This window comes from Peromyscus californicus, unplaced genomic scaffold (genome assembly GCF_007827085.1).
Source record: "Peromyscus californicus insignis strain IS unplaced genomic scaffold, ASM782708v3 Scaffold_2__1_contigs__length_46816999, whole genome shotgun sequence".
NCBI classification, from domain to species: Eukaryota; Metazoa; Chordata; class Mammalia; order Rodentia; family Cricetidae; genus Peromyscus; species Peromyscus californicus.
Genome location: NW_026294540.1, coordinates 11696950 through 11718072, shown reverse-complemented (window position 1 = coordinate 11718072; position 21123 = coordinate 11696950). Strand labels below are relative to the sequence as shown.

Genomic DNA, 21123 nt, shown 5'->3' with positions numbered 1-21123 from the left:
GCCTTTAATCCCAGCACTAACCACAGAGGTCTGGAGAGACAGATAGGAAGTGACGTAGATGAGGGGAGAGAGGAAGTGAGATGGCAGAGCAGACAAGGCATGCTGTGGGATGTTCTGTATGTCAAATGTGTTGCTGATTAGTCAATAATTAAAACACTGATTGGCCATTGGCTAGGCAGGAAGTGTAGGCGGGACAAGGAGGAGAATAAAGCTGGGAAGTGGAAGGCTGAGTCAGAGAGACACTGCCAGCTGCCACGATGAGAAACAGCATGTGAAGATACCGGTAAGCCACGAGCCACGTGGCAAGGTATAGATTAATAGAAATGGGTTAATTTAAGCTGTAAGAACAGTTAGCAAGAAGCCTGCCACGGCCATACAGTTTGTAAGCAAAATAAGCCTCTGTGTTTACTTGGTTGGGTTTGAAAGGCTGTGGGACTGGCGGGTGAGAGAGATTTGCCCTGACTGTGGGCCAGGCAGGAAAACTCTAGCTACAAATGGCGTCCAACGTGGGGCAAGAGTTTCCACCTAAAACCTGAGAAAAGATTCTAAAACGGAGCTAAAAACAGTTCCTAATTGTCTCTCTCAAATGAGCGGCAGCTGCTGGTTTGAGCTACTGGTGGGTTCCTAGCATGCGTGCTCGACCTGCCTATGGCGGGAATGAGGCCTTTGCAAGTGGCACTTTGAGCTGCATGGTGGATTTAGCCTTTGCTGGTACAAAACAAAAAAAGAGGTTTCTGGGCTACACACTGCTTGGCTAAAAGCATAGAGACCCACGATAGCTCCCAGAGCTGGTGGAAAACGCCATGTTGGGAAGCTAAGGTGGGTGGAGCCAGCAGCTACAGCTGCTGCAGTTTAAGGCAATAGATTCACAATAAGACAGATTCAGATGTAATAGTTTACAATGTGTGTAAAAGATACATAGGCTTGAAAGAGACAAAAAAGATGATATATAGAGTTATAGAAACAAATACACAGTTTTAAAAAATAAAGTCTTTAAAGAGACAGTAAAGGTAGTATAAAAAATAAGCCACGTAAAAATGGATATTACACAGAGAATCTGCATTGTGTTGTCTTTGGGACTTTTAACTGCAGAAAAACATTTGTTGTAAAAGCTGTTGAGTTATGCCAAAATGTATATTTTAAAGGTACCTTGACTTCAAAATTTGGATATAAGGATATGTTACTTTGGAAAGGAGACTCTGCTTTTGTTTCCACAGAAAGCCAGAGGCTATGGATTTGTTCCAGATTAAGACACATCAGGTTTGACCAGCCAAGACCCCCTGAAAAGTCTCCGATGACACCATGGCCCAGATGATCCAACATCCAGAATGGTTTGAAGGCAACTGGCTCAGACGATACACCCTCATGGACTTTTCCATAATCCTAAAATTTCCTTTGTATCCCCATAAGATACAGCGCCCCCCTCCAGCAGGAAGTAGTAAGAGAAGCTACGCCCAAATTCCCAAATTATATGTAATTTTACTTTGTTAAGGTTAAAACCTTCCTTTTTTTTAAAAAAAAAAAAAGGGGGGGAAGTGCTGTGGGATGTTCTGTATGTCAAATGTGTTGCTGATTAGTCAATAATTAAAACACTGATTGGCCATTGGCTAGGCAGGAAGTGTAGGCGGGACAAGGAGGAGAATAAAGCTGGGAAGTGGAAGGCTGAGTCAGAGAGACACTGCCAGCTGCCACGATGAGAAACAGCATGTGAAGATACCGGTAAGCCACGAGCCACGTGGCAAGGTATAGATTAATAGAAATGGGTTAATTTAAGCTGTAAGAACAGTTAGCAAGAAGCCTGCCACGGCCATACAGTTTGTAAGCAAAATAAGCCTCTGTGTTTACTTGGTTGGGTTTGAAAGGCTGTGGGACTGGCAGGTGAGAGAGATTTGTCCTGACTGTGGGCCAGGCAGGAAAACTCTAGCTACAAAGGCATATAAGTGTGAGTATACAGGAAGAGCCTTCTCCTTGGGCTGAGATTTTCTAGTGGTAAGAACGTGGCTGGTTTCTTTCTGCTTTCCTGATCTCTCAGTTTTGACCCCAATATCTGGCTCCAGGTTTTTTATTAATAAGACCGTTAAGCAATTCGTCTTACATGGGTGTGGTGGCCCAGCACTCAGGAGGTAAAGGCAGGAGGATCTCTGAGTTTGATGCCAGCCTGGTCTACAGAATGAGTTCCTGGACAGTCAGGGCTACATAAATGCTGTCTCAAAAAACCAAAAACCAAAACCAAAACAAAATAAAAAATACCCATTTCTTACCATTCCAAATTGAGACTCCAAGAAGTCTCTCCTTTCTAGCCCACTCCACAATGACTTGTACCCCCACATTCTGAAACATGTACACCTGGCTCCTCTTTCCAACAATGACCATTTCTCATTGTCACAAACATTATCACTCCTCAGAGCTCCTAAAGGTCAGCTCAGCCCAACTACCTAGCAGCCCCTATGGTCTAAAGGCAAGAACTGGTGTCTCCTTGTGCTGAGACCCATGGTGACCAATGTGGAACAGGCCATAGAAGGAAGCATTTCCTGGGCTAATATGGAACCACGACGGCATCAACTGTGTCCTCGTGGGAAATGGTCCATTAAGAACCATTCTAGCCGGGCGGTGGTGGCACATGCCTTTAATCCCAGCACTCGGGAGGCAGAGCCAGACAGATCTCTGTGAGTTCGAGGCCAGCCTAGTCTGGTCTACAGAGTGAGATCCAGGACAGGCACCAAAACTACACAGAGAAATCCTGTCTCGAAAAACCAAAAAAAAGAACCATTCTAATCAAATGGGTCTAAATTTCAGTAAGTGAAAAAGACCCAAAACTCAAGAGACCTTTAATCCCTGAACTCAAGAGGCAGAGACAGGTGGATTGCTATAGTTCTAGACCAGATAAGGCTACATGGTAAGACTCTGCATGAAAAAATGAAACAAGTTTAGCCAGGTGGTAGTGGCACAAGCCTTTAATCCCAATACTCAGGAGGCAGGGACAGGTGGATCTCTGTGAGTTCCAGGCCAGTCTGGGCTACAGAGCTAATTCCCAGGACAGCTAGGGTTGTTACACAGAGAAACTCTGTCTCAAAAACCAAAATAAATAAATAAAATAAAATAAATAAAACAAGTTCAAAAAGTTCTATTTTGAGGGCTGGGATGTAGCTCAGGGGTAAGAACATACACAGGCCCTGGGTGCTGTCCTCAGCCCCAGATCAACTAATTCTCAGGCTGTAACTCCTTGACCATTATTAGTTTGTGTTATCAGAAAACAAACTCTAACAGAGTAAATTTCAAACGATAAATAACAATGCTCCACATTTCAGAGTTAGCGACTGCAGTGGTTTGGATGAGAAGTGTTCCGTATTGGCTCAGGACTCCGACCACTCAGTCTTGAGCTGGTGATGCTGCTTGGAGAAGTTATGGGGAGGTGCAGCCTTCGGGGGGAAATATGTCAGTGGAGACAGGCTTTGAGATTTTAAAGCCTCACACTTTCCAGATCACTCTCTCTCCTTCAACCTTGTGCTGAAAGATGTGATTTCTAACTGGGTGTGGTGATGCACAACTTTAATCCTAGCATTCAGAGGGAGAGACAGGCAGACTCTGTGAGTTCAAAGACAGCCTGGTCTACAACATGAGTTCCAGGACAGCCAGGGCTGTATAGAGAGACTGTCTCAGCTTCATGCTCTGCTGTCATCCCTCCCTTCTATGACAGACCCTTATTCCTCTGGAACAGTATCAAAATAAACTCTTAAGTTGCCTTTGGTCATGGTGTGTTATCAGAGCAACAAAAAAGTAACTAATACTAAGATACATCAGGAAGAGCATTACAAATAAAATCTACTTACTTTTTAAAGAAGACAGACCACTTGTTCCACCAAAAAGAGAGCGGGTGGCAGAGCTGCCTGAGCCCCCTGGAGGTGGGACCAGCATCACCAAGTATGTGCCACAAGTGTACATGGGTGTCTTCCGCAGCATTTTCAGAGGAAGGCCACAGCTAGTATTTGCTGGAGAGGAGAATGAAAGTACTTAGTAAAAGTAGTTTGCATTCTGATGAATCTGATTAACAAAACAGACTTAGATATAATGAGGGAGTCTGCACTGAAACCAAGACAGGCCACGAATAGAAAGGGAGGGAGTTGGAGAGTTGGCTCAGTGATGATGAGCACGGGCTGCTTTTCCAGGGGACCCAGGTTCAATTCCCAGTCCCTATGGAGCAGCTCACAACTGTCTGTAAGTCTAGTTCCAGGGAATCTGAATCTCTCATGTCTGAGGGTACTCGGCATACAAGCGGTGGTGCACAGACATACACGTAGGCAAAACACCCATCATATTAAATAAAAGAAAATAAAAAGATTAAGCAGGAAGAGCAAGAATTATTTGCTGACTCCAAGATGCCTATGGGGTGGTCTGACTGTCCTGAAGGTGTTCCCAATGGCCAGTAAGCCTTAGGACTCTAAAAATCCTTCCAAAAGAATGAAAGCTTACATGGAATAAATCTCAAAACAGAATTCCTATTGTCATTTAACTGGGAGTTGATAATTAAGCTATTAAGCTGTTTCTTTTTTCTTTCTTCCTTTTTTTTTTTTTTTTTTTTTTTTTTTTGGTTTTTCAAGACAGGGTTTCTCTGTGTAACAGTCCTGGCTGTCCTTACTTTGCAGACCAGGCTGGCCTCGAACTCACAGAGATCCACCTGCCTCTGCCTCCCGGGTACTGCGATTAAACATGCTTAAAAGACACACCGGCTCTTGCTGTTTTTCATTTTATAGAAAACAATTTTTGAAACAATGTATCATTGGACAGCCTGGAACTCACAGATAACCACATGACTCTGGTGCCTGAGTGCCCACAGCTTAAAGCAGGACATTTCTGACACAGTAATTTTAAACCTGCATGGCTTACAATATCTATTATATATACATTTCTTTCTATTTTGAGGGTCTGTGACATAAGCTATCATCAACAGAATAATTATTGTTTCTAGTCAGGAGGTATGGAATGCACATCATCTCCCCTGTGTCCAGGCACTGAAGAGTGGACTTAAGATTTGTAGGTGAGCTCAGTGAGGACCAATGACGTTAGCAGAAAGCACACCAGAGCTTTGGGAAGCTGTCAGGTTATAAAACACAACGAATTATTCACAGTCTCAACAGAGAGAAAAATCATTCTTGGGGTTTAGATTAGGAAAGTGGAATCTATTCTTTTCTTCTTTCCTTCCTTCCTTCCGTCCTTCTTTCCTTCCTCCCTCCCTCCCTTCCTTTCTTTCTAACGCTTATATTTTAATTTGCCCACAGAGATCAGAAGAGGACATTGGATCCCCTGGAGATGGAGTGACAGGTGGCTGTAAGCCACAGTGTGGGTGCTAGGAACCTAACCCCAGGCTTCTGCAAAAGCAGCAAAGATTTCTTTCTGATGTTTTGAATACTTCTGCTTCAAACAGCTCCATTTTTAAAAAACTTAAGCCCTCAACAAATATATTCTTTATCCAGAACATCAATTCCTGTAGTAATGAAAATCTATAAAGTAATGAATGGAAAACTTCAGCAACTCTGCAGCCTAATATGTTCATCAAGGTGTTTTCACAGACACGTATTGACAGGAAATATGTTTTAGCTTGTCACAGAACAAAACTCCACATTTTAAAAATGATTTTTATTATTTATGATTGGGTTAGTATGCGTGCGTGTGTGCGTGTGTGCGTGTGTGTGTGTGTGTGTGTGTGTGTGTGTGTGTAGGTCTGAAGTCAACTTCAGTAACATTACTACGGAGCTGTCAACTTTACTTTTGCTGTTTCTATTTTCAGGCAAGGTCTCACTGCAGCCCTGGCTGGCCTGGAACTCACAGAGACCCGCACTCCCCAAGTCCTGGGAATACAACAGTGCACCACTATAACCAGCTTTTTTCCTCAAATGTTGGGAGCAAATTCAGGTCCTCATGCCTACTTTGCATGTGTTACAACTACACTATCTCTCTAGCTCATTTTGTGAATGTTCAACTAATTTTCACAGATCCATGTGGACTAGAACTGCTGGAATTTCAGTGGAGTAGCATCATGTTAAATGAACACAAAAATTCATATAAAGGACAACGAAAATCACATTTTGAATAAAGATAACAGTTTTCACAAAAACTCTAAATGTGTATTGTTGGGGGTTTTGTGTGTGTGATTCAGACAGGGTCTCTCAGTAGCTGAGGCTGCCTCACCTTCCCAAGTGCTAGGTTTACAGGGATGAGCCGTCACACCCTACCACAAATTCTAACTACAATATTGCCTCCTGAGGTCTAGATGGTTCTGCAGTTAGGAGCCATTGTTGCTTTCCCAGAAGACCCAGGTTTAATTCCAGCGCCATGGCGGGTTACAACCATCTGTAACATCTGTAACTCCAGTTCCTGGAGATTCAACACTCTCTTCTGGTCCATGAGAAGACACAAGTGTAGTACACAGTACACATGCAAACAAAACATACATACACATAAAAATAAAACACACACACACATAGCACTAGCAGCTATGGAGCCTACTTAGGTGGTAAAGACTGGGGATCAGGATCTGGAGGCCATCCTTGGCTGCATGAGATCATGGTGGGAGAGTATCTGTGGAGCTGGGAGGTAGGTTGTTGTTTTCTTTCGTTATTTAACAAAGAAAACAAAGCTGGGCAGCGGTGGTGCCAGTGGTGCACTCTTAATCCCAGCACTCGGGAGGCAGAGCCAGGCGGATCTCTGTGAGTTCGAGGCCAGCCTGGTCTACAGAGCGAGATCCAGGACAGGCACCAAAACTACACAGAGAAACCCTGTCTCAGGAAAAGAAAGAAAGAAAGAGAGAGAGAGAGAGAGAGGGAGGGAGGGAGGGAGGGAGGGAGGGAGGGAGGGAGGGAGGGAGGGAGGAAGGAAGGAAGGAAGGAAGGAAGGAAGGAAGGAAGGAAGGAAGGAAGGAAGGAAGGAAACAGATGTACTAAGTATACTGAAAAGGATTTGTTGGCCTGGAGCCTGGAGGTATAAACACAGATCATTATTTTAGTCTGGCATGAAAAGTGCCTACTTTTGGATGTCTTCTTTACATTTGTTTAGTTACTGTGTGTGTGTATCTGTGTACATATGGTGGTCAGAATACAGTTCTGTGGAGTTGGTTCTCTGCTTTCACTTTTTACTTTCATGTAAAAGTACATGGGATCCAGGGACCAAACTCAGGTCGTCAGCTTTGACCACAAATACCTTTACCCAATGAGCCATCTTGCCAACCCCCAAAACATTTACTTAGCTAAAAAGAACTGTTCTGGGGGCTGGAGAGATGGCTCAGAGGTTAAGAGCACTGGCTGTTGTTCCAAAGGTCCTGAGTTCAATTCCCAGCAACCACATGGTGGCTCACAACCACCTGTAATGAGATCTGGTGCCCTCTTCTGGCCTGCAGGGATGCGTGCAGACAGAACACTGTATATATAATAAATAAATGAATAAATGAATAAATAAATAAATAATTAAATAAGAACTGTTCTGTACAAAGTATCTCCTTTGACTCAAATGGCCTAACCACGATAAAGCAAGCATTAACGAAGTACTCACAGTGATACCACAGAGGCCTGTGGCAACAAGGGATTGTCCTTACACTCTAATATAACAATAAGTATTTACTAGACAGCCTCATATGAATACACCACAAGAGCTTTTCTTCCTAGTATTTCAAACAGTGAAAGGATTAAAGCAGAGATCAAATCCATTTTAGCTCAGACTCAGATACTCTTTTTTTTTTTCCAGGAGGGTTTTAGCCCAGGCTGGCCTCCCACTCACAATCCCCCTGCCTCAGCTGCCAAAGTGCTAGGACTACATTCCATGTCTTCCCTGACAGGATGGTGCAGAGACAGGTACAGGTAAGGCAGAACTGTTCCAGGGCTCACACTCTGCCCGTAGCTTGGACCTGCTAGTCACTTTGGGGTTGGTGCAGGGAAGGTGGGCTGTGTGTGCTGCACTGAGGAGGTGTAGGCAGGTGGTCAGGAAGAGGCAAACCCACCTGCTTGATCCTCCTTCAGGGTGTTGGAGATGGTAGAGCCAGTCAGGGCCGCCAGTGTCGCCGATGGGGAGGCTCTGTACCGAGACAGTCTGCTCAGGAGCATCTCATTAATGCTTTTGGCAGATTCACCCTCTTTTCGCATTAGAATTGTGCGTTCCTGAAGTGGGCTGGCTACAAATACCCCATTTTCCACCTAATATTTAAAGAAGAAAAGAGGTCCTGATGATGCTTCCATCCAATTAGCAGATATCTTTGTACATTATTTCTGTGACCAGGATGCTTACAAAGCATTTTCCAGCCACCTGAGCAAACGCATCTTTCCATGCAAACCACATCCATGCTCCAAAGGAGCCGCTTCAGACAGAGAAGGCTAAGCTCACTCTCAGAGCTGTCGTTTTTCATAGCAGCCCATATTCAAAGTGAAATCAGTCAACATTAATACATTCTGCAAAACGTTGTTGATGAGAACCCTTATACTGAATCCCAGAGGCAGTTGCTCACTAATTATGAGCCTTCTCACAGGTACAAGGAAGAGAGAGGAAAACCCATCAACCAGGCCTTGATTTGCTGCTGAGGACAACTGTGAGGTTAACGTGTTTTGGAAATGTAACTAGTTGCGAAGACCTAACTGCTCTTCCCACAGTAGCGGGCACTAGCGCCAGCTGACTGGGCATGGCAGAGCAATCCTGGAGCAACCCAGCCTGGCTGAAACACACAGCAAACTTCAAGTGGACCTTGACTGACCTGCCAGTTCTCTCACTCAGCCTGGACTACTCCCCAGCAAAGTCCCTCAACAATACGGATCTGACTCAAACAAACCACCTACCGACTTTCCTTCTCTCTGTCTTTCTTTCCTTCCCTCTGTCTTTCTTTCCTTCCCTCTGTCTTTCTTTCCTTCCCTGTAGCAGGCTTTCTTTTGGGCCACCAACCAGCTCCCAAATAAAGACATGGGGACTTAATCACAGTCATGAATGCTCAGCTTTAGCTTAGCTTGTTTCTGGCTAGCTTTTCAAACTTAACCTGTTTCTCTTCATCTGCGTTTTGCCTTGGGCTTTTTCCTTCTCCTTCATTCTTATGTCCTACTCTGTTTCGGAATATTACTTTAACTATGTAAAGGTTTGTTTATGCTATATTTGTTTAACAATGTAAAGATATGTTGCTTTGCCTGCTTAAGGCCCCTGACTGGTCTAATAGAAAGCTGAACAGCCAATAGCTAGGCAGTAGAGGGATAGGCATGGCTGGCAGAAAGGGAGAATAAATAGGAGGAGGAATGACTCTAGACTCTGAGAACAAGAACAGAGAGAGAATGAGGGAGAAAGAGAGGAAGATGCCCCGAGCCTGCCAGCCAGGCAGCAGCCAGACAGACAGACAGACATGGAGTAGGACATACATGATAAAAGAAAGGTAAAAAGCCTGGAGGCAAAACATAGATGAGAGAAATAGGTTAAATTAAGTTATAAGAGTTAGTGGGGGATCTCTGTGAGTTTGAGGTCAGCCTGGTCTTCAGAGTGAGATCCAGGACTGCCAGGGCTACACAGACAAACCTTGTTGGGCCAAGCAGTCATAATTAATAATAAGTCTCCATGTCATGATTTGGGGGGCTGGAGGTCCAAGAAAGCCTATTACACTTCCCTCCATCTTTCTTTCTCTTCCTTTTTTTGAGACAGGGTCTCATGTAGCCCAGGCTGACCTCAAGTTCACATATAGTCAAAGCTGGCCTTGGCCTCCCAGTGTTGGGATTACAGATCTGCCAATCATGTCTCTGCCTTCTTTCTTTTTTTCAAAAACTTCCCTGCTTTTCTCATTGCTGAAGACTCAGATCACTTCCCAGAAGCTTCTCTTCCTCATTTCCTCTCCAATTCAAGGCCCTGTGTTCTCCCCTTGCCAACTTCCCAAGAAGAAGCATCTCTCTCAAGCCATTTGAGATTGCTCTCAAGTCCTGGCTTCTCTCACCCCTCCTCCTTGCCTCTTTTTCCTGACTGCCTTCTCTGTTTTCAAACATAGAACATTCCACTTGGATTCACTGTCAAATGACTCAGATCTGGGCCAGTGGGTTTTTTTGTTTTTTGGGGTTTTTTGTTTGTTAGTTTGTTTTTGTTTTTGTTTGTTTTTCCGAGACAGGGTTTCTCTGTGTAGTTTTGGTGCCTGTCCTGGATCTCACTCTGTAGACCAGGCTGGCCTCGAACTCACAGAGATGTGCCTTCCAAGTATTGGGATTAAAGGTTTGTGCCACCACCCCCCAGTTTGAAAGAATGTGTTTTTTTTTTTTTTTTTTTGTTTTGTTTTTTTTTTTGGTTTTTTCGAGACAGGGTTTCTCTGTGTAGCTTTGCACCTCTCCTGGAACTCACTTGGTAGCCCAGGCTGGCCTCGAACTCACAGAGATCCGCCTGGCTCTGCCTCCCGAGTGCTGGGATTAAAGGCGTGCGCCACCACCGCCCGGCTAAGAATGTGTTTTTAAAACAAAGACTTTGATCCATCTCAGGAGGCCTGTGCTAACCAATGCCCCTGGCAAACCCAGCCTCCTAGACATGGAAGGCCTCAGAGACCCACCCCACCAGGGAAGCCAGCAAGCCTGGCCTGCTGCTGCAACCCCTGAAGACAAGAACAAGGGTGCCACGGGCCAGGCCTTTAGAAGCCCACCGAAAGCAAAGCCGGGTCTAGAGCGAAAGGCTGGCAGCAAAGGGCAAGAGAAAGCATACAACTGAGAAGTGCAGTCAGAAGATCCCAGGGCAGCTGCACACGTGTTCTCAGAGGAGAAGGGCAGGGCTTTCTGAGGAGCCCCAGACTGCTGCTCTGCTCCCATACCCTCTGTTTCTCACTCCTCCTAGGTTTGGCCTCTTAACTCTGTACCTTCTCACGAGCATCACCCCGGACAGCACACTGTAACCCACCTTCCCCTTAACTCCCTTGCGGGTGGCCATGGCCACAGACCTTTGGAGTTTCTGCTTCTGTGGTCTCCGTGGCATAGCCCTTCCCTGGTTTATTACTGTAAGCACTTACTTTGTCTACGTAGGTAGAGCCAACAGGGACCCTGCTGGCTCCTCTCCTGCCTCCTAGCTCCACATTTCCACTTACGGAAGCCATTGATTTGGTGTCCAAGAACTCAGCTGGAACACTGTACCCAGAACTTCCCAGGGCTGGCTCAATCCCATTATTCAGATCTCAGAAAGTCACCAACTCACAGGTGACTTCCTGTCACCAGCAGCCTTCCCTGCTTGCCCATCAGTCCCCCACCATCCACAAATGAGCATGTCCCACTGTTTGCTCCTCTCTAAAATGACCACACAGTAACTCATTCACAGCCTGTCCTTGAATGCCAGCTGCCTGAGGGGTGCGTGCCTGCAGCCTTGGTCGCCAGAACACCGCCAGCCCTGGGGAGGCATTTCCCATAGGCCCTCCCTCACATGCAGCTCCAGCCTCTGTGATAACACCCCATTTCTCTACTGCTTCTGCTTTAAGCCGTGTCCTCCTTACCTCACTGCTCCCACCCCTGCCTCTGGCATTTCTACTTAAATGGCCTTTTGTCCCCTAAAATTTAATACATCTACTTCTTACTGCATTATTTTACCCACACCCTCATGCTCTATTTATGTTACACAACTCTAAATATAACCCTGTAAAAGCATCCAAGACAAAAATCGATCTTATTAAGCTTGGCATTCAAAAGCATTACCATTTGGCCCTATGAGGAAATCAATAGCTAATGTAAAACAGTCTCTTACTACACTCAGTGCTCTGCAAACTGAGAGGACAGAGCACCAGTGAGCAGCAGGAGGAACAGGTTAGGGCACGAGGACTAAATGTGTACAATCTCAGTGTTGGGGTGACTGTACTCTGAGCCAAGCAACCACCATCTTGAGTTCGGCTGTACCCCCTTGCAAAATAGGTTATCCCTTGGGTATGTTAACTGTTAAAAATCCCTCGTGGAGGAGTGGGGAGGGTCAGAGACCCTCACTTGAATATCCAGCCACTTCCTACCACCTGTTGTAAGCATCTCTGCCTTAACGATACATGGCCCTTGGGAAGGGCTATAGTATACATAAACCAGGGAAGACATGGAAAGAGGTCTCCCTTTCTGCAGCTACAAGGAAGTCCTGGTGGGTAAAGGCTTTTCAGGTGCCCCCTGTTGGGGGACGAGCTCCCACATTCCCATAAATTCACCTCTCATCTATAGTCTGTAAGGAAGCCTAGTAAACTCATTAGTTTCCTGGAGTGAACTTGGGCAGTTTTAGCAACACTCAGCCATGCAGCTCAGAGAGTACATGGCTACTGAGCTCAAAAGGAGGGTGAGGGGTGAGAAGCAGTATAGTTAGCAGCGACAAGGGCATCTCTCCCAGTGCAGGCCACTGGCCTGCTCTAGCCAGCCTTCTCCTTAGTGAATTAGCCACACACCACCCAACAATCACTGTAAAACATAAATAAGTCCTGGGACTGCAGAGATGCCTCAGTAGTTACGAGCACTTGGTTCCCATCATCTACTTAGGGTGGCTCACAACTGTAACTTGAGCTCCAGGGATCTGATGTCCCTGGCCTCTGTGGGCACTGGCACTCACATACACAGACACATAATTAAAAATAAAATATTTGTTAAAGTACCATAAATCCACATCCTGTCCTGTTTAAGCCCTTTGCTGACTTCCCAGTTACACGAAACCCATGACACTGGGCTGGTGAAATGGCTCAGTCGGGAAGGACGTTTGCTGTCAAGCCTGAGGAACCCAAAAGTTGTCCTCTGACCTCTTTACGCATGGCAAGTGCATCCCCTCCCATGCAAACAAATGAATGCATTTTAAACAATCTACTGCTCTGAAGGCCGTGAGGGCTGGCATCTGCTAACTGACTCAGTCTCAGCTGCTTCAGCCTGGTCCTCTGGCACCATGTTCTCAGTGACCATGGCCTGTCCCCTCCTGGATACCACACTGGCCTTCTACTGCAGGCCTTGTTAGTTGCTGTCCCCTCTTTCCAGACTGTCTACTCTCTGCAATTTGCCAGGATTGTTCTAATTTTAGCATCGAGGTGCCATGTCACAAGAAATCCTTTAGTCCCAAGCAAACTGCTCACCCTGCCTGTTAGGAAGGGCCCCACCAGCCACCTAAGACACAGGAGACCCTGTCCTCTCCCACTGCCCTACTTTCTTTCCTCCCAGCATTTAGCACCAGCTGTATTTATGTTTTTCTTCCCCTTTCTTAATTAACTCCTATGCTCCTACCCAAGTCCATGAAGACAAAAGTTCACCAACCAGCTACCCAGACAAAGCAGTATAGCAGTTACTCATTTAAACTAAATAAACATCCAGGCATGCTGGCAAATGCTTTTAAGCCAGTATTCTAGGAGCAGAGGCCGGCCTGATCTACATAGAAGGATCCTGCCTCAAAAAGGAAAACAACAACAACAACAAAAGGCTTGGGTGAATGAAGGAGAGGAGCTTACTTATCTAGGTCATAGTTTGTGGGAATCAACTCTTAGGGAGAAGGGGGAGAGACCCAGGACTTGAGAAGAGAGCACAAGAGGTAAGGTGCCACTGAGTCCCACCATGTGAAGCAGTGTTTATAGGAGCAGGGGACCTTCCAGGCAAAACAAGCAGGACCTAAGAAGAGTGCTCTGAGAGGTACAGAGTGTCAGGAGTCCCCAGCACAGGGTCCAGGCAGGTTGCTATACAGACAGTTCTAGAGCCTCCAAGGTTGGAATTCTGAGAGTCTGGAGTTTCAGGAGGCCTGTACCCCCAAACAGAATGACCTAGCCTGTATTCCTGCACTGTTGAGTTCCCCCAACTCTAAACTTGACCATGTTGCTTTTGCACATAAGCATGAGGCTCAAAGAAGCATGATGAGTGCTCTGCTCCCTATAAAAAACTCCTTCCTGTAAGCCAGCCGCATAAGGCCCTGCTTCAGCCTGGACTACTGTGGGTAATGGGGGCAGGGGCCCGTGGCCACCGTCCAGGTCCCAGTCCAGTCTGAAGGTGTTATGGCTGCTGTGCCCACAGGCAGCACAAGAGATGCACATGGCCACTGCTAGAGTGACTTGTTTGATGTCCTCCACACTCTCTCCCCCTTCTCTCCACTTGCTGTGGGCTGCAGGAATATATCATAAGAACTCGGCTGGTTATGGCAAAGTCACTACCTGGAGGGATCAAGGATTTCCTCCAGAGGAAGCCAAATCCCAAGGAGTTTTTGGTGTTACTTAGCTTGTTATATATCAGCCGTCTTCTGTTATGAAAATCATGTGTGCCTTCATAGTTTTCCCCAATTGACTTTTCCCTAAGAAGGGCTAACAGTGTGGACTGATCACTCTCTGGACATACACATTCCAGGTATTTGGAGAACAGCCTCAGGAAAGGCTTTCTCTGGAATCAGATATCTCCCTTGGCCACTTTCAAGGACTAGCAGTAATAACAGTCCACAGTGGATTTAAGACAAATTCCACAAGGAGACACTGCCTAGGTCAGGTGGATGTTCAGTAATAGCTTTACACAATTTAGCTCGGACCCTCCTTTCTTACAGCCTTACTAACTTTATAGACCTCTAACTCCTTACCTAACCACTTCTAGGAATATTTGGATAACCTTCTGCACTGACAGCTATGCTCAGCCAGAACCCCAGTTCAAGCCTCCCTGTAATTATCATCATTGGCAGCATCCGGCCAGGTCCATCCCCACATGGAGGAAAGTACTTTATCAGAGATGCCTCTGTACTCTCTAAGAACAGACTTAAGCATCCAGGCTACCTGTTTGAGAAGGCCTGGCGGATGTGCCAATTAAGCTTTACTTCCTCCTTTCCCAAACCTTACCTCTAGTTCCAGATCTCCCTTTAACTATCACCAGAGGCATCTAGCTGTAAAGGTTGTCTAGCGACCAAGCACACTTTCCCCCACCCTGCAGAAAAATGACAGATAGCTTGGACAGATATGAATCACAGGAAAAAAGACAGTTTTATTTTCTCCCATTGACCTAGCAACTTATAGATTCTTAACATTTTCTACCATTCACGTTTAAGATTATAGTTGAGCACATAAGAGCCCTCTTCTTAGATATTACCCAAATTTAGCCTTTAGTTAATTCATTTCCCCATTGGTCACTTCCCTTTGGGGTTGCAAATGATAATTAACGGTTATTGCCTCCCTATGTGATTCTTATCACCCCTCTGTTTGACCCTGGAAGCCTGGCTTTGCACTGCTAAGGGAATACTGCTTGTAAGTGTATACATACCAGGATTTCAGGGCACTGGAGGACAGAGAAGGGAAAAGAGAATGGAAGAACTAGATGGGTAAGAACTTGAGAGGAACAAACTGAGATGGGGAAGAACTAGATTGAAGGGCTAGAAGAGAGGACTAGAGGAATGAGATGGAAGATGAGGAAGAGCCAGATGGGGAAGAACAAGATGAGGAAGAACGAGATGAGGAGAGAGAAGGAGATGGGAGAGGAGATGATATGGGAAGGAACAAGATAGATGAGAACCTAGAAGGGGCAGAGATAGATGAAGGAATTAAGATAGAACCCAGAGGGGACCGCGGACAGGTGTAGAGAGAAATCAGGCTAGAAATGAGCTAAATACGAGAGCAGAATATAAGCTTGTAACTGACTCAGAAGAATAAAGTGTATGGACTAAGGAGTTTCGTGTACATAGATTCATTTCTTCTCATCAAAGATTAATTGTCAGCTGGTTGTAGATTCTTCCCGGACCCTGGGAGGGGACTACCGAGGGGCTGGACCCCCATAGTCCCTGATACCCATTCACTCCTTCTCTTAGTTCTTTCTTTCCTTTCTTTCTGCATGTGCTGGTTAGTTTTTTGTCAACCTGACACAAGCTAGGTCATCTTGAAGAAAGCACCTCAAACTAAGAAAATGCCACCATTAAGATTGGCCTGTAGGCATTTTCTTTCTTTTTCTTCTTTTTTGTTTGTTTTGTGTTTCTGGTTTTTGTTTGTTTGCTTTTTGTTTTTGAGATAGGGTCTCACTATATAGCCCTGGCTATCTTGGAACTCAGTATTAGACCAGGCTGGCCTTGAATTCACAGAGATTGCCGGGGTGGCGGCGGCAGTGCACGCCTTTAATACTAGCACTCGGGAGGCAGAGCCAGGTGTATCTCTGTGAGTTTGAGGCCAGCCTGGTCTACAGAGCGAGATCCAGGACAGGCACCAAAACTACACAGAGAAACCCTGTCTCGAAAAACCAAAAAACCAAAAAAAAAAAAAAAAAAAAAAGAATTCACAGAGATCACCTGCCTTTGCCTCCTGGAGTGCTGAGATTAAAGGTAAGTGCAACCATGCCCTGGCTCAAATTTTCTGGATTAGTGATTGGTGGGGGTGGGTCCAGCCCACAATGGGTGGTGCCACTCCTGGGCAGGGGGTCCTGGGCTGTATAGGAAAGCAGGCTGAGCAAGCCATAGAGAGCAAGCCAATAAGCAGAGCTCATGAGCTCTGCTTCAGTTCCTGCCTCCAGGTTCCTGCCTTAAATTCCTGTCCTGACTTCCCTGCATGATGGACTATAAGCTGTAAACTAAAATAAAGCCTCTCCTCCTCAGGTTGTTTCTGGTCACAGTGTTTGATCACAGCTTTGAACTAACTAATACAATGTGTATGTGTACGTGTAGGTGTGTGTGTGTGTGTCATGACAGGTGCTGGGAGGTCAGAGCACAGCCTGTGGGAGTCATTCTTTCCTTCTACCATATGGGTCCTGGAATTGAATTCAAGTGCTCAGGCTAGATAGCAGGTTCCCTTACTTACTGAGCCAAATCACTGGCCCCTACATCCCATCTCTTACATCGTACACCTAAGTGTCTTCCTATAATGGTTACTTAATCGTTGTAAAAGGCATTTCATGACAAGTCGTTTTGAAAGACGAGCCATTTAGTTAAATCCTATGACAGCTTATTCATTTGAGTTCTGCACCTCCAGTCCAGGGACAGGTTCTGTCGAAGGCGGCCTAAGCACCTGCAGTAGAAAGCCATATGCCAAATGAGGAAGAAGAGCAGCTAGAGCGGACGGAAGGGGTCTTGGAAACAAGTTGTGGATCATGATTGCTAGGAGGATGGGCACACAAGGCTTTTCCACAGGACGGTGAGTAGTTTCTGTAACCGTGTACAGATCAATTACATCGCACACAGCTACATGCTCAAGAAAAAAGGCGGCTGGTTGACCACTTAACAACAAAAAGTAAACCACAGCTGGACTGGGAAGAGCTGTGTGGTGGTGTGATGTACGTACCTCAAGAAGGTTCTAGAGAGGATGAAAGGCCAGACATGGTGGCACACACCTTTAGTGTTAGCACTCAGGAGGCAGAGGCAAGCAGATCTATGTAAGTCTGAGGACAGCCTGGACAACATAGTGAGACAACTCACTATGACTAAAGACAAAAAAGAAAGGAGAGAAAGAGGAGAGGAGCAAGCCAAATATGGTGGCTCAGCTCCTGATCCCCGCACTCAAAAGTCAGGAAGATCAAGAGTCTTAGGACAGGACCTGTGAGGTGTAAGTGTTGGTATAAGTGAAGTATACACCTCAGCAGGTACAGGTGTTGCCCATCCAAGTCCTGGGGAAGGAGACCTGGAGACACAAAGCATACGCCTGATCTGTTTCAGTCGGACCTCCCCCAGTGATTCAAAGGTCTCCTTCCAACCTAAAGCATGCTCCTCCCCAGCCTTTGCTTTCCGCTGCAGCAAGGCTGTTCATCACCTCCAGCAGGTGTGGCCTTTGACTGCAAAACCAGAGACCTACACACAGCTTTGTGCTGTCTTCACAGCTGGTTCATACTTTGGGAATCAGTATACCATGGGTGTGAAAATACATCTCTATTTTTGCATCGAGAAACCTACTGACTAGCCTAGTCTTTTCCTAATTCCTCATCATTTGGTATATGTGTGTGTGTTATGTCTAGAAAGTTTAGAATTCTCACTGTATTCTAAATAATCTAAAATTTTACAATAATGTACCATTTTCCATTCTTGTGTCAGATATCTATTAAAGCCTGGTATTATTTATTCTGAAATATCTGAGTTCCTTGGTCATATAGCTTACAGATTTAATCACAGGTTTCAGTGTCCTCTCTGAAAAAACAAAGTTGTGAAAGGAAATTAAATGACCCTATTATGTGTAAAGAAAACTGAAAAAAGGACTGGTTATCTAGACCACTTGAGTAAGATTTTGTAGAGAATACGGAGGAGAATTTGCTACACTGTAACCACAAACTGCTGTCAGCCAGTACAAAGGCACTGGGCTGAAATACACTTGGCTTGCTTTAAAGTTTGTTAACCAATAACGAAAGACTCATTGCCTTGGGATGAAGATGTCATGGTGGGAAAAATAATACAAAGGAAAAAGTTTAAGTACATGTGAGCTTCTAAGAAAATATGTAACTTGTGATCATAATGTGATTTCCTCTTGTGTAAAGATTTTAATTTGTTTTTGGAAAATATGTAATTTGTGGTTTTGAAGTAATCTTTTTTTGTGTGTAGAAATTTCTGTCTGAGGTATAAAAAGGTAAGAGTAAAAGAAAGAAAGGAAGTAAGTTTTGCTCCTCAGATAAATCTCCTGTGTGTTCAGTCACCGCCTCCACATCTCTCCAGTTTCTCTGACCTGCTGGTGCTGGACTCCGGCAGTAAACCAAATTCTAACACCCTGGAAGAACAGCCAGTGTTCTTAACCACCGAGTCACCTCTCCAGGCCTCTCTTCTTTCTTCCTTTTTTAGACATGGCCTTGCTATGTAGTACAAGTCATTCTTAAGCTCATTATGTAGCACAGGCTGGCCTCAAGAATATGATCCTCCTTGCCCCAGCCTTCCCAGCCTTCTGGGTCATCATCATATTTGGCTTTCCCAAGTTCTTTATCTGGCAAACTAGACTGGTTCTCTCACTGCCTAAAATCATTACTTATTTTCTTAGTTGTTTATGAGTAATCTTTCATTTATTCACTACCATCACCACAATCGACTCAACTGCCCTGCAGCCAGACAGAACTCAAGCTCCTCTTGATCGGCTAGGGCCTTGACCATGCTCCCACCCACAGGGTAGAATACTATTTATTGGCTCACAGTGAGTATTCAGCTGACATCCAATACCTTCTCATAGCTCCAACTGTGACATCCCAGGTGCTCATTTCTGCCCATGGGGATGTTCTTGCTACTTCAGTTATGCCCACAAGCATTTCTGCTAAGACCCTCCTACAATGCATACAGTAATGTCATCTCCTCTCTTTGCCAGATTACTCTTCAGAAAGACAGGATCCACTGACCCCACACAGCCCTAAATCAGAGTCTCCAAGGGCATGCAAGAGGAAAGCCAGTACCAAGGAAACTGGGCACACTGGGCACTTGTAAGGATTGCAGGCTCCTTATAGCTGGGCCTGAAATGAAAGCAAAAAATATTTTTCTGAAATGATACAAAATGAGAGTTAAACTCACCATAAGTTCAAAAATGTCCATGAAGACAGAATGTCCCTTTGGGGTTTTCTCATTCAGACTCGCAGGAGACCAGATCCAGTAGAAGTAAGTGCCATCAGAGGAAAGGTGCACGGTGCTCATGGTACTGCCTGCGGGGAGGGGACTGGCTGGCATGGGCACTGTCTGGCACACCTGGACAGGAAAGAGGGCCCTTCATTAGCGGGATGCAGAGATTTTTTTCTGTTTGTTTTTTAGATTTATTGATTGATTGATTGATTGATTGATTGATTATGGATACAGTGTTCTGCCTGCATGTGTGCCTGCACACCAGAAGAGGGCACCAGATCTCATTATAGATGGTTGTGACTGAACTGGCGAGGGGTGTGGGGTGTGGGGGGTGGGGGTGTCTAGAAGAGCAGTCAGTGCTCTTAGCCTCTGAGCCATCTCTCCAGCACTTGTTTTGTTTTGAAAACAAGGTCTCACTATGTAGCAATGGCTGTCTGGGAACTAATTCTATAGACCAGGCTGGCTTTTGAAATCACAAGAAATCTGCCTGCCTCTGCCTCTTGAGTGTTGGGATTAAAGGCATGAGCCACCATGCCTGACATAGGATGAAGAAATTCTAATTTGATGTGACAGCTCATTGGCACTTTGAAATCCAAAAGGAAAATTCATTAGGTTTCTCATCAGAATAAAACTGTTATTTATATACACAAATAACACATAAAAATTATATAGTAAGAGCATAAAAGTTCATAAAATGGACTATAAAATAAATATGAGGGGCTGGAGAGATGGCTCAGAGGTTAAGAGTACTGACTGATCTTCCAAAGGTCCTGAGTTCAATTCCCAGCACCTACATGGTGGCTCACAACCATCTGTAATAAGATCTGGCGCCCTCTTCTGGCCTGCAGGCATATATGCAGGCAGAACACTGTATACATAATAAATAAATAAAATCTTTAAAAAATAAATAAATAAATATGAACAGCCAAGCAATAAATGCAAATAGACTTTAATTCCAGTTACATTTTGATAGAAAAACATTTACTAAATCCTTTGAATCAGCTATGCATGTATGTTCTAACATTGAAAACAAAATTTAAAAAGTAAGCATGGAGTACATGCTGTAATCCCAGCACCAAGGAGCTAAAGGTAAGATCAGGAATTTAAGGTCTTCTGTGGCTACATAGTGAAGGCCAGCTTGAGTTACATGAGATTGTATGGTGATATATTATGTACCCTAATAAAACTGCCTGAAGATCAGTCAACAGAGCCAGCCAGGCAGTGGTGGCACACGCCTTTAATCCCAGCACTTGAGATCTCATGCCTTTGCTTGAGAAGCACACATGCTTTTTTTTTTCTTTTTTTAATCCCAGGAAGTAATATGGCAGGGCAGAGAAAGGTATATAAGGCGTGAGGAAACAGGAACTCACTCTCTTTAGGCTAAGGATTCTGTAGAGGTAAGAACTAGTGGCTGGCTGTTCTGCTTCTCTGATCTTTTAGCCTTCACCCTAATATCTGGCTCTGGTTTTTTTATTAAAAGACCGTCTAAGATGCGAACAAGATTGTTTTGGGAAGAAAAAAAAGTCTTTAAGCCACATGTGATGGCACACTCCTATTAACCCAGCAACTCAGAGGCCTACCCATGAAACACATATATGCACATACACACATAAACAAACGCACATATATACATGTATACACATGGGGATGTTGTGGGGGTGGGTCAACATGAAGTTCTAGAGAAGTAATATCTTCAGAAAT

At 45.0% G+C, this 21123-nt stretch overlaps 1 protein-coding gene across 7 annotated transcripts in view; it reads right to left on the bottom strand.

Moving 5' to 3' along the window:
* Hectd4 (HECT domain E3 ubiquitin protein ligase 4) overlaps positions 1 to 21123 on the bottom strand; it is a 174062-nt gene that overhangs the window by 96813 nt on the left and 56126 nt on the right. For all 7 annotated transcript variants that reach the window (XM_052755237.1, XM_052755239.1, XM_052755241.1 and 4 more), the window contains exons 7-9: positions 19378 to 19548; positions 7988 to 8180; positions 3831 to 3989 (exon numbers count right to left, since the gene is read on the bottom strand). In XM_052755237.1, coding sequence (XP_052611197.1) covers positions 3831 to 3989; positions 7988 to 8180; positions 19378 to 19548 — 523 coding nt within the window. The remainder of the gene's footprint in view (positions 1 to 3830; positions 3990 to 7987; positions 8181 to 19377; positions 19549 to 21123) is intronic.